The 13,466-nt window shown below is 39.9% G+C and overlaps 1 protein-coding gene across 1 annotated transcript; it reads right to left on the bottom strand.

Moving 5' to 3' along the window:
• Window positions 1-1,450: 1,450 nt before the first annotated feature.
• On the bottom strand, window positions 1,451-11,300 carry LOC106534548 (fibroblast growth factor 4-like). Its single transcript, XM_014031234.1, has 3 exons — window positions 11,027-11,300; window positions 6,815-6,918; window positions 1,451-1,674 (listed from the first exon to the last, which is right to left on the bottom strand). The coding sequence occupies exons 1-3, from the start codon at window positions 11,298-11,300 to the stop codon at window positions 1,498-1,500; spliced, it is 555 nt and encodes a 184-aa protein (XP_013886688.1). The 3' UTR covers window positions 1,451-1,497.
• Between the last annotated feature and the right edge of the window lie 2,166 nt (window positions 11,301-13,466).

Here is a 13,466-nt window from a genome sequence, read left to right as displayed (position 1 = left end):
TGTTATAATTTAGTAATGATCTATAGCTAAGCTAACTCCATCTCACCAAGATAAATGAAGAAACCATGACATCATCAACAACAGTGAAGCAGTGAACCCTGTTTACTTAATGCAACAACAGAAATGATGTATGTGTGAATATAAAGATAATGTTTGTCCTTGGAACAATAAAGACATATTATATAAAAACAAATCCTTATTTTACCCAAATTGGTTTACTCACAACATAGTCCTGGTTCATCAGCTTTTTAACGTAGATGGGTCATTAATGTCATTTCAAGAATTTATCTCAAAATACAAAATCAACATTCCCATTAATGAGTTTAATATTGTTACAGCTGCAATTCCTGCTGGTGTATTTATGTTATTCAAAAATATAGGACATAATCTGAATTTATTACCTTTTGATCCAAACAAACTTGAAATTGGCCAAATTAGTTTTTCTTCTGTACGTAATAACAACCGTCGTATACGCTCATTATTTCAGAAAGATGTTGTATCTGCTCCATATGTAGTATCATATTTACTGATAACCTTAACTGGAAAAGAATTTGGACTTTACCAACTAAATATATGATCAATAATAAAGTAAGAGAAGTATCCTTTAAAATTATTCATAGAATTTACTCATCTAAAATATTTTTGCAACGCTTTAAAAAAGATATAAATGTAATGTGCTGTTTGTGTGAAGGCCACCCTGAGGATGATCATCACTTGTTTTGGTCTTTCCACTCAGTTGTGTGAAGATAAATGTGTTCTGATCTCTACCTCTGTTGAGACACATTTTTCTCTTTGTTTTGAACATATATTGTTTGGCTTCACTGACCATCCACTTACCAAAGAAAAACAGTTTTATATTATCAATCTTATTATATATTTAGCCAAATGGCATATTCACAAATGCGGCTACACTAATCAAAAACCTCTTCTTTCTATTTTCTTAAACGAAGTCAAACAATATATTACAACTATTAGACACTCTATAAATACGAAAGCTACTAAAACCTGTGCCTTATGTGATCTTTTTCAARTCTTTGTGTAATGTTATTTTAAAATTGTCTCAAAGCTTGTAACCTAACCCCCTGGCAAATGTTTTACTGTCCTCTATTTTACATTGTTCTTCATTTTGATTCTAATTAAAAAAAAAGTGTTACAACACGTTTACAAAAAGAATAAAAGAGAAAAAGGTTTTCTTATATAAATATGACTTTATTACTAAAACTTGAAAATGTACAGAACAATTCTCATCATCCAACAACCGTGTAGTTTTTACTTTTTTTGTGGGTGCATTAAAGTATAGTCAGTAATTTAATTAAATTTATTTAAACATATTTTAAACAGGGATGGTACAAAAACAATGCTACATGTTAAAACTGCAGTTTTGTCCATAATTAGTTTATAATGAAGTAAACCAGGTCAGATTGTGCTGGTTTTTCACCAGACAGAGCAGAGCTAATCAGTTTGTCTCCGACCCCACAGCTGATGAGGTCGTGAGGGTCACATGCGGGGCAGGAAGTGCGTCACGCTCATTGCAGGTGAGACTCGGTTGCCTCTTTTGGTTTTTCCAGTTTTGCTGAGAGCGATGAACATGCCCGGGTGGGCGGCAGACTCGTAAGCGTTGTAGTTGTTGGCCAGGAGACTCTCCTTGAACTTGCATTCATCGTTGTAGTTTCCCTGAGGAGGAGAAGCAGAAGGAGACAGAACTGATTCCTCTGAGAACACATGAACCTGAACACATCCAGCTAGGTCTCCTCAAAGTCAAACATTTAATGGACCAATAAAATTCACTTAAAATGTGCTCTTCATGAGTTATCAAGCTCCTCTCTCATGGAACCAACTTCCAGTTTCTGTCCGTGAGGCTGACACTCTGTCTAGACTGAAGACTTTCCTTTTTGATAAATCCTATAGTTAGGTTTGATTTCCTGACTTGAGGCAGCTGTGGCAGAGTGGTTAGGGGAGTCGTCCTATAACTGGTGGGTTGCTGGTTTGATCCCCCGTTCCAGCTGTCTCAGTCTTTGTGCAAGACACTTCACATGCCTTGCCTACTGGTGGTGGTCAGAGCCTCGCCTCTGTCAGTGTGCCCCAGGCAGGCCATATGAGTTTACTATGGGGGGACACATGGGGACACATGGGGAGGTACGAGGTAAAGCATGTAAGACTATTGCACATCCTGTTTTTGTTTTGCAGAAAAGAGCTATAAGAGTTATCACTCGAAAACATCACCAATATCCATCTGATATATAATTTTGTAAACTGAAATTATTAAAATTTTATCATTTAGTTATGTATAAGACTCACCAAAACACGACCTTTAAACATCCAGAAAAACTTTGCAAAAGGAGAGCTGTTCTAAGAGGACAGAGATGCTCATGAAACCTAAATTTAGAACCTGTTTGAAAGAACGGTGCAGCTCCATCCAAGGAGTCAGATTGTGGAATGATCAGGCAGATGATGTTAAAATTGCCAGATCAATGTACATGTTCACGAAAATGATAATTGTTAAAAACATCCCTCACATCTCTCACAGTCTAGGTCTTCCACTCTCTCACTTCAACCAGGTGGTAAAAAATCTAGGCGTGAAACTTGACTGCAACTTGAAGCTTGATAAACAAATCGATTCTGTGGTGAAAACAAGCTTCTTTCAGCTCGTCTGCTCTCTGAGGTGAAGACACGGCTCAGCCGTAGTGATCTGGAGAAGGCCATCCATGCCTTTGTGAGCTCCAGGCTCGATTATTGCAACGCCTTATATGTTGGAATTAATCAGTCTTCCATCTCTCGCTTACAGCTCGTTCAAAACTCTGCTGCTCGCTTCTTAACTACACGTAAATATGAACACATCACTCCTGTCCTTTCTTCTCTACATTGGCTCACGGTTCAGTTCAGAATTCAAGCTGTTGTTATTTGTTTTTAAAGCCTTAAATGGCCTTGCACCACCTTACATCTCTGATCTCTTGAAAGTCCACCAACCCAGCAGAGCTTTGCGATCTGCCAGTCAACATCTGCTCGAGGTGCCTCGCTCTAACAGCAAGAAATGGGGGGACTTGTCCTTCTCTGTTGCTGGCCCAATAACGTGGAATAGTCTTCCCTATGAGCTGCGTGCCATCTCTGCCCTGGTCCTGTTCAAAGCACAACTTAAGATCTACTTTTTCAAAAGGGCATTTGGTGTTTAATTTTTAGCATTTTATATATCTTTTTACTTTCTCTTACTGTAATTTGTGTTTTTAACGTGTACTGATTTTTATGGCTTGATTGTATTTGTTTTACCTTGTGATGCACTTTGGTCGATGCAAGGCATTGTTGGAAGATGCTATATAAATAAAGTTTATCAGTGTGCATTGCCAATGCAATGCACACTATTGTGATTCGTTTCCCATCCAAGTCATCTCCTCTTTGTCACGCTTCTCCTCCTGCATACTTTGTCCTAGAGCTGCCATTGTAATTTATATCTGTAAAGCTCCTGTGCCAAATGATGGCTATGCCTTTTGGTGCCTGTACAACGTATAGTTTTTGAAAAATAATGTTTAATAATAATTTATAATAAGTGTCAATGGAACCTTGTATTGGTCCAATACTGCCCCCTGCTGTATATACTCAGTACTGAACCATAGTTTAATAATATTTAATCACAATAGTTCAGTGGTTTGTTTCCCCGATGTACAAAGCAACCACTGTTCAAAAGAATGTCCCAACACAGACGAGCTACATCTAATGGCCAGAACTCTGCAGTTTTCACTCATTTACAGGCCAGCGGTCACTCTTTCAGAGATGAGGATGTTCTCATTCTTGATAGAGAGGAACGTTGGTTTGAGAGAGGAGTAAAAGAAGACATCTTTGTGAAGAAAGACCGTCCATCATTAAACAGAGGTGGAGGCCTCCGTTTTCAGTTGTCCCCCTCCTACAGTGCTGCCATTGCCAGTATCACTCCACCCCCTGTTAACAATAAGTGTTAATTAGGTGTCAACGATAGCCATGTGATGTGAGTATCAGTCACATGGAGGCAGGGCTTAAAAGCCTGAATTTAGCCTGAAACTCTCAGACTGAAGAAGTCTCTTGGAGGAGAGACGAAACGTTTCATTAGAGAAGAACCCGTCCAGAGGACCTATACTATTTTTTTCTTTTTGATTCATGTAGGACTTTTTTATTCGACTCATTACAGCCACTAGTGTTTGGACATGGAACTGCACCCACCGTCATCGCTCTCGGGCGAAGAACAGATGACAGGACAGGTGTACTTCAGGGGGCCAATCAGATTTCAGCAGGGGCCAATGGCCCCGTGGCCCCGCCCCTCAGACTCATAACCACTGAAGTGTGAACTCATATGATTACAGGGAACTCTTTACTTTAATCACTAAATATTCACTCAGTGAGAAGGAAACACAATTTATCTTAAGTTTTATTACAAAGACGAATAAAATTAATAGAATTTTAAATACAAACAGAAAACACAAAATGAAATTAATTTGGAAATAAATGGAAGAGTTATGACTTGGTCATCATGTAACAATCTAAAACAAAATAAAAACTATTTGATAAAGAGATTACTTTGGAATTTAGATGAGAAACGCTGTTTAATTTGACCAGATTGTCAAGTTTATTTATTAATTATGGCCTCTCTACCTGTTCAGGGCAGAAGGAGGACTTGTGGACCCTGGTCTCCCACCAAGGGTCAGTTGAGGTCACACTGTGACCTCAACAAACGTCTTGACACTGACAACAGTACATATGGCAGTAAAAACCACAAAAAGTGGACTGGTCAGTCATTTAAGGCCACTGACAGAGAGATTACTTTTACCTGCTGTACAGTAGTTGTCAAATGATACTGTTGTTTTACTTTAATTCTACGTTTCAGTGGAACAACTAAAATAAAATGTTTAAAAAAAACAGGGTTCCTACAGTTTAAGGCAAGTTAAATTTAAGACTTGTTAAGACTTTTTAATGCCAAGTGAAATTGAATTTAAGATCAATTTCATAATAAACACAACGGACAAAAAAATAAAAACTGGCAAAAACTCATGAATCAAAGTATTTTTGGTTGAAGTATTCAAATATTCCTAATAAACCAATAGTTTTTAATCATATCAAACTGCTTTTTTGTCAAATATAGCAAAAGCATTCTTAGCAGTCAGTTTTAAACTTAATTTAGCTCCTGGAAATCCTCTAACGACCCAAAATTTGGAGTTTTAGGACCCACAGCGGGGTCTTAACCCTAACTTGCTGTAGGTGAAACCTTAAAGTGCATGTGACATCGACTTTTTGTAAGAAATGTGAATACTTTTTTGGAAAGACAACATTATTAACATGTTATGAAAGGAATTTCACGATGCTCAGACAGACAGTTGTTGAGATGTTTGCATTTGAAGCAACAGGAAGTGATGTCAGAGGAATGTCTGCATGTGAACGTTTAAAAAATGTTACCAATTATTTTAATATTTGAGATGAATTACAATCATCCTATTTACAATGTGTTAACATTTTTAAGACTTCTGACAGATTGATTTAAGACATTTTAAGGCTAATTAAGGCCTTATTTTTGGATTGATGAATTCAATGACTTTTAAGACTTTTTAAGGATCTGTAGGAACCCTGAAAAAATGAAGCTAACATTTAATTGCTACTTTTCTCACTGTTCTTTTACATTTTGCTAATTTTTATGTTATCAATATCATATGTATACAGTATCATATGTTTGTCATATATTTTCATGTTGAATAAAAATGTTGAATAAAATTTGTAAATGTTAAATCCTACATCTAAATGTGTTTGTCTGAAAGTAAAAGTTAAATCTTAAATGTTATGGCTAAAAATGTTCAAATTTTCATTAAAGAATCTCAGAATGGAACGCTGCTTTTGTTGTTGGTTTTTGGCTTTTGTTGTGATGTCATCGCCCAGCGACAAAAGTAACCGCTAACTCTGCTAACACTGCTAACACTGCTAACGCTGCTAAAGATTTTACAATTTCATTTCAGATTGTATTCAATTAAAACAATATAGATAGTACCTGCGGTCTGAAAGTTTGAAGTGCAGCTCGGACACCGGCTGTAACTTCAACTTAATGTCTTTCAAGGAAGTGTTAGCATCTTTAGCAGGGTTAGCAGTGTTAGCAGTGTTAGCAGGGTTAGCAGGGTTGTTTTGTTGCAGGATGATGACGTCACATCAAAAGATGCGAACCAAAGGCAAAGGCTGCGTTTCACTCATTTAGGCACAACATTTAAGATTAAACTTTTTGATTTAGATAAAGGATTTAACATCTAAATTTAAGATTTTATAAAAACTTATAAAATGTAAGAGAAGTGAGCTAAATAACATTAAAATGTTGGCAGAATTGTTTTTAACTAGGATTTTACTCTCAGAAAGTGAGCTAAATAATGAAAACGTGTTGGTATTTTTTTAATATTTTGTTTTACACTTGGTGTCCCACAGAATTCTGTACTCAGTATGAGAGAAGCTAAATTGTAGCATTTAGTACAATACTGCACCAGAATATATTCATTTGGGTAATTTCCCTCTGAATTGAATGAAGCAGACAGCTGCAGTTTGCAAATCCATTTCTTCTTGCTGTGGATCATTTGTCCATATTGTTGCCATGAACAGGAGTTGTCTGTAAGTTTGTTTGGCGTGTTCACTAGATACCTTTGTAGCTAGGAAAATGGTACTTGTTGTGAAAATATATTCCATTTGAGATTGTCTCTTTAAGCTAAGTTGATGTCAGAGGCTGAACTCATCACCTACTCTGCAGCGGTTCATGGTTCTGACATTCAGGTCCACAGCTAGTTGAGCTTTAAAGCTCTTTTATTGCACAACCTCCAGTTCTTACCGAACCGTAGAGTTTCCCTTTTTCACTCATGGCAACAAAGAGACCACTCCTCACTCCGGACAGAGTCACCACTCCTCTCTCCACTGGAGAAATTTCTATAAGACCTGGAATAAAAACAGAAAAATATATTTATAAAAGCTTTAAATACCACAAGCAAACTAACAGTGGACACAAATGGATTTTATAGTCAGGTTTAGTTAATTTAAAAATGAGCTTTTGCAGTTAAGATGTAAAGGTGGAGCTATGGAGTCAGCCCAGTTCACGTTATATCTTTTTAATGGGTGGGTACATGTTAATATAAAATACTGAATTATGTAAATTATCCTCAATGTTTTATTTTTTTATTGCTTCATATTTTGTGTGTGTAAAATTGTTGAATGGGAGTCTGTTTCTCTAAATCTGAGACCGTGGTCCTCAGCTAGAAACAGGTGGAGGAGTGAGAGTCTTGATGGTAGGATGGAGTGGGAGATGGATCGACAAACTGGGGTTTTGACCTCAGTAATGAGGGTGTTGCTTTGGTGGGTCAGGGTGAAGGAAGAGCTGAGTTGCTACCATCAAATTAAAAATGTATTAATTGTTTTGCCCTTTGAAATGTTTACAATGTTCATATGTGAACAAACAGGTTTATGAGATTTGCAAATCATTATATTCTGAACATATATTTGGTCATTATGTTTTTGATTCCTGTATTTTGTGATCTTGATGTTTCTGTTGCACATGTTGTTGTTTACCTGATTGTTCTGTGTCATCAGTTCAGTTTTGAACTGTATTCATGCCACGCCCACTCTCACCTGTCATCACCTCAGGTGTTTCTTGTTCGGTTCATCAGTTCTGGTTTATTTATACTTCTGTTCATTTTTGGTTTCCTGTAAATACCTTGTAAGTTACATTATCAGTACCCTGATTGTACTCCAGTACTCTGAAAGTACAACCCTCAAGTCCCTGCTTTATAAAGCATGTAATTACCCTGTACATGCTCTCATCAGTACCCTGTGTACTGCCTGTGTGTTAGCTTGTAAAACAATTTAACTTGATAGTTCAGGTTTGAGGTTTTTACAAATTTCTCCACAGGATGTTAAGTTGATGATGTCTCTCTAAGTCTTGAATTGTCTAAACTTTTCACATCTTTCAAACTGTTCACCTCTTTTTGGTACCAATAAAATTTAAACATCAAATTTTATTTATCTTCTTTAACCCAGATGTTGAACTGGTCCCATCTACGGTAGAAAACCTAAATGTGGCCCAAATTTGGTCAAAATGACCCAATCAAGATTTGGATCATCCTGATATCACGAGCAGTTCCAGAGATATAACTCAATTTGTCTTGTTGATCACAGTAACATTAATATTTGGTCTGAATCCTGTTTTTATGTAATTTCAGTGAAGCATTTTTTATGTCATTTTAAAGAAGAAACATCAAATTGTATTTGAATATTGAGATGTCCGAACTAGAAAGAAACAAAAGCTATGCCAGCTCTCAGGGAAAATCTCAAAACTTGACTTTTTTTATTGTTCTGCTACTGCTAAAAAACTCAACTCACTCCTCCGGGGGAACTTCGAACACCTTCCGGGGGAGGTGGGGGACATTGAATCCGAGTGGGCCATTTTCCGTGCCACTATTGTCGAGGCGGCTTACCTGAGCTGTGGCCGTAAGGTTGTTGGTGCCTGTTGTGGCGGCAACCCTCGAACCCGCTGGTGGACACCGGCGGTGAGGGATGCTGTCAGGCTGAAGAAGGAGTCCTATCTGGTCTTTTTGGTCTGTAGGACTCTGGAAGCAGCTGATAGGTATGAGCAGTCCAAGCGGGTTCGGCTCAGATGGTAGCTGAGGCAAAAACTCGGGCGTGGGAGGAGTTCGGAGAGGCCATGGAAAAAGATTTCCGTACGGCTTCGAGGCGATTCTGGTCCACCATTCGAAATCTCAGTGGGGGAAAGCGGTTCGCCACCACCACTGTTTATGGTGGGAAATCATGCACTGCTGACCTCAACTCGGGATGTTGTGGGTCGGTGGGCGGAATACTTTGAGGACGTCCTCAATCCTACTGACATGTCTTCCCATGAGGAAGCAAAGCCTGAGGACCCTGGGTCAGATTCTCCAATCTCAGGCGCCGGGGGTGGATGAGATTCGCCCAGAGTTTCTTAAGGCTCTGGATGTTGTGGGGTTGTGTTGCTTGACATGACTCTGCAATGTCGTGTGGACATCAGGGGCAGTTCCCCTGGATTGGCAGACTGGGGTGGTGGTCCCCCTATTTAAAAAGGGGGACCACAGAGTGTGTTCCAACTACAGGGGGATCACACTTCTGAGCCTCCCTGGTGAGGTCTATTTGGGGGTTCTGGAGAGGAAGGTCAGTTGGATAGTGAAATCTCGGATTCAGGAAGAGCAGTGTGGTTTTGGTTCTGGTTGTGGGACAGCGGACCAGCTCTACACCCTCATCAGGGTCCTGGAGGGTGTATGGGAGTTCAACCAACCAGTCTGCATGTGTTTTGTGGACTTGGAGAAGGCGTTCGACCGTGTCCCTCGCGGACTCCTGTGGGGGGGACTCCAGGAGTATGGGGTACCAGGCTCGTTGATACAGGCTGTTAGGTCCCTGTAGGACCGGTGCCAGAGCTTGGTCAGCATTGCCGGTAGTAAGTCGGACTTGTTTCCGGTGAGAGCTGAACTCCACCAAGGTTGTCCTTTGTCACCAATTCTGTTCATAACTTTTATGGACAGAATTTCTAGGCACAGCCAAGGTGTTGAGGGGATCCTTTTTGGTGACCTTAGGATCACATCTCTGCTTTTTGTGATGATGTGGTCCTGTTGGCTTCATCAGATCCTGATCTCCAGCTCTCACAGGAGCGGTTCACAGCCGAGTGTGAAGCGGCCGGGATGAGGATCAGTGCCTCCAAATCTGAGACCATGGTCTTGAGACGGAAAACGGTAGCGTGCCGCTTCTGGGTCAGGGAGGAGGTCCTGCCCCAAGTGGAGGAGTTTAAGTATCTCGGAGTCTTGTTCACAAATGAGGGAAGAATGGAGCGGGAGATTGACAGGTGGATTGGTGCTGCGTCTGCAGTGATGTGGACATTGTACCGGTCTGTCATGGTAAAGAGAGAGCTGAGCCAAAAGGCAAAACTCTTGGTTTACCGGTCGGTCTACGTTCCTACCCTCATCTATGGTCACGAACTTTGGGTAGCGACTGAAAGAACAAGATCGCGGATACAAGCGGCTGAATTGAGTTTCCTCTGCAGGGTGTCTGGGCTCTCCCTTAGAGATAGGGTGAGAAGCTCAGTCATCCAGGAGGGACTCAGAGTAGAGTCGCTGCTCCTCCACGTCCAGAGGAGCCAGTTGAGGTGGTTCATCTGGTTAGGATGCCTCCTGGACTCCTCCCTGGTGAGGTGTTCTGGACACGTCCCACTGGGAGGAGACCCAGAGGAAGACCCAGGACACGCTGGAGGGACTATGTTCCTCAGCTGGTCTGGGAACACCTTGGGATTCCCCCAGAGGAGCTGGTCCAAGTGGCTGGAGAGAGGGAAGTCTGGGTCTCTCTGCTTAGACTGCTGCCCCCGAGACCTGACCCTGGATAAGAGGAAGAAAGCGGACGAACGGACTTCTAAAAAAATGCTACAAAATTTATTCAGAATTATATAGACAGATAGTTCATTCTTTATATTTTGACAAAATGCTATTATTGTAATTGTTTTAATTAAACACTAAATCTGTCTATTTCTCTACAGACTTATTTAATCATTGTTTTGATGTGATGGGTAACAAATGTTACATGTGACCATCAGTCTTCTGCCACTCATACTTTGATTCGACTTGTAGTTTTGCTTGTTCGAGGCTTACTTTTCAGCCTGTTTTCGACTGCTTCTTGTTACCCTGGCAGTCAGGGAGTGAGACACTTGTGGTAACCATGGGGACCATAATGAGCCACTAGCTGCAGCTTTAACATTGCTTTTGATCTGGGTTCTTTATAAATTTCTTGAACAGTTTTTTTGGTGTTTTAAGTTTTTACAAAACGATTCTGAAATTTGGGCATTAGGCCGTTGCCACCATGTAACAATTAATGTTTAATTGGTTTTTGTACAGATTGTTGACATTTGCTTGTAATTATATTTTAATTAAAATCATCTAATACAAGTTTAGACACATTTACTGTAATGTTTGTATGCTGACCCTGGCCTGTCTGAACTTTTATCCACCTTCAACAATGAGCTGATGTCAGCAGTACTTACTGTACATGTTTTCCTCGTGCACTCCGGTGATCTTCCCACTCGGTAGGACCTGAATGTGGAAGCCGATGCCCACATTACAGTAAAGCCTTCTGAGTCTTCTTATTCCCAACAAGTACTGTCCGTCTCCTGCTGCCTCTTCCCTTTTGTTCCAGGAGGTGCTGCCGTCGCCGAGTCTGCTCTGTTTTGTGCTGCTGATAGGTGGAAAAGTAGCGAACAAACTGCCCACCATGATCCCGTACAGGACCACAAGGAGCCCGGACCTGGACAGCGACATCCTCTATGTGCCAACTGCCAAAACCGACACAGTTTATGGTTCAGAAGTATGTGTAGTCCAAATAATTCTCCTCTAATAAACAGAAACTGTAATAAAATCCAGCTTGAGTTGATTGAATAAACACCATGAGCCAAATGCTTTGAATTCTGTGCTTTTAAATGCAGTTGTGGACATCATATTTAAACATGTCTACAGAGCGGGTCCACAGAGGTTTCACGTTTGTCCCTGACTGCTGCGTCCTCAGGCAGATCCAGGAGAACGTCACTGGACTTATATGTGTTGTATTACATCAAACACCTCCTGCTGTCCTGTTTGTGTGTGAGTCACAGATGCACACAAACTCTAAATACATCAGATCTACAGTGACAGAGAGCAGAGAGGCCCACGTCAGCACAGACACATGAAATACGTTCAAATATACCTGAGAGAGAAATGAAACAGTGCTTTATTGTTATTGTTTTATGTTTTCTGTGTAGAACAACACGACACTTAACATTATGTCACGTTAAAGTTATCTTCGTGTACTTTCTGAAGTGAATATTAGAGAAGTTTCTGTTGATGTTTTTCAGGGGCAGAGACTATGGGAACCATAGATTCATGTTGTGTTGAAGTCAGATGAAAAGAAGAGTGTTTCCATAGTTGTTAGATATTTTATGACAAATTAACTGAAGTTTAGATAAAGTCTTTTATCTTATACTTTGTGTTCAGTAATCATTCACTTTAACCAGTAAGAGAATCAACAAGTGATCCATGATGTGATGTAAATGTAACATTTTAAATGTAAAATTAATCGCTGCAATAAAATAACTTTGTCTCTTTTTTGTCACTTTTATGGTGGATTGCATCAACTCGAACAGATGATGGCAGAAGAGATGACGGGTCCTTACTGTTGTTTGTGCCTATGCGCCTGAAGAAATGTATTGGGGTTGTGTTATGGAAATATTTATTTAATAAAGACAGAAATACGTGGTCCAAGAATGAAGGTACTCCGTGAGATGATCAGCTGAGTTTTATTGCAACAACAGGAAACACAGAGAACAACATCAGACTGTCCTGCTCTCTGTTTCTGCTCCTGCTTCTCCGATGCAGTTGAGGCCTCATGTATACTGTTTAACAAACACTATTATGTCATCTTAATGAAGCAAGATTTCATCCTAAGGAAATACTGAGTAAAGGGAAAACACAAAAATAAACACAAGTGATATCTAAGAATGACTGTTGTTAGCAAATCTTGTTCTGGTTATAATCACTGATAAACAGCATGTCATGAAAACTTAGGTCATTAAAGTGTGTCATGAATTACTGGCTTAAACCTAAAAATACTATTTCCATCACACTCCCCCTTCTGATCATTAAATGATCAATACAACAAACAAACAAACATGTCAACACAAACCTAAGTAAACGTACTTTTCTAAAATCCCAACCCCAGTAATTCAATTTTTTCCCTCCCAGACATAAAAATATTCATTATCAGGGTATTTGCTCATGATTCTCTCTTTCCACCCTTGTTCTTTATGTTCTTTACACCACGCCGAACAATGCTGTAGCTTTGTGCATAACTCCAAACGATAGTCTGCTGGTTCCACAGGGTCCTCAATGTCGTATCCATACCAGTACATCCTTTTCTTGGGTGTGGTGAGTACATTCTCCTTCTTAGTTGATGGTTTGGGTTTCTCTTGGGTTGAGGTGGTTCATCTGGTTAGGATGCCTCCTGAACTCCTCCCTGGTGAGGTGTTCTGGACACATCCCACTGGGAGGAGACCCAGAGGAAGACCCAGGACACGCTGGAGGGACTATGTTTCTCAGCTGGCCTGGGAACACCTTGGGATTCCCCCAGTAATGTTCATTACAACTTTTAAATAAATAAAAGGGTGAGTTAGATATAAGTAAACATTTTAACATAATTTATACTATTAGATTCTTTATTTCTGATATAAAATCCAAAAATATTTATAATATACCAGAAAGATTCTCCTTTACTCAGATAATTTCAACTTTAAAGTGTATCTTACCCCCTGTGAAAAGATAACTCCGCCCCAAGGCGAAATTTGAAAAATGCATCAAAGTGGGTAGGGGAGGGGGGTGGGGTTAGAGAGCGGAGGTGTGGCCAGGACGAGAGAACGCGACAGCCTCGGCTGAGCTGTCCGCCTCACAGGACAGAGG

The sequence above is a fragment of the Austrofundulus limnaeus genome, unplaced genomic scaffold (genome assembly GCF_001266775.1).
Source record: "Austrofundulus limnaeus strain Quisiro unplaced genomic scaffold, Austrofundulus_limnaeus-1.0 Scaffold1205, whole genome shotgun sequence".
In the NCBI taxonomy this organism is placed as follows: Eukaryota; Metazoa; Chordata; class Actinopteri; order Cyprinodontiformes; family Rivulidae; genus Austrofundulus; species Austrofundulus limnaeus.
Note: the sequence above shows the minus strand (reverse complement) of the source record. Positions and strands in the feature narration are given on the sequence as shown.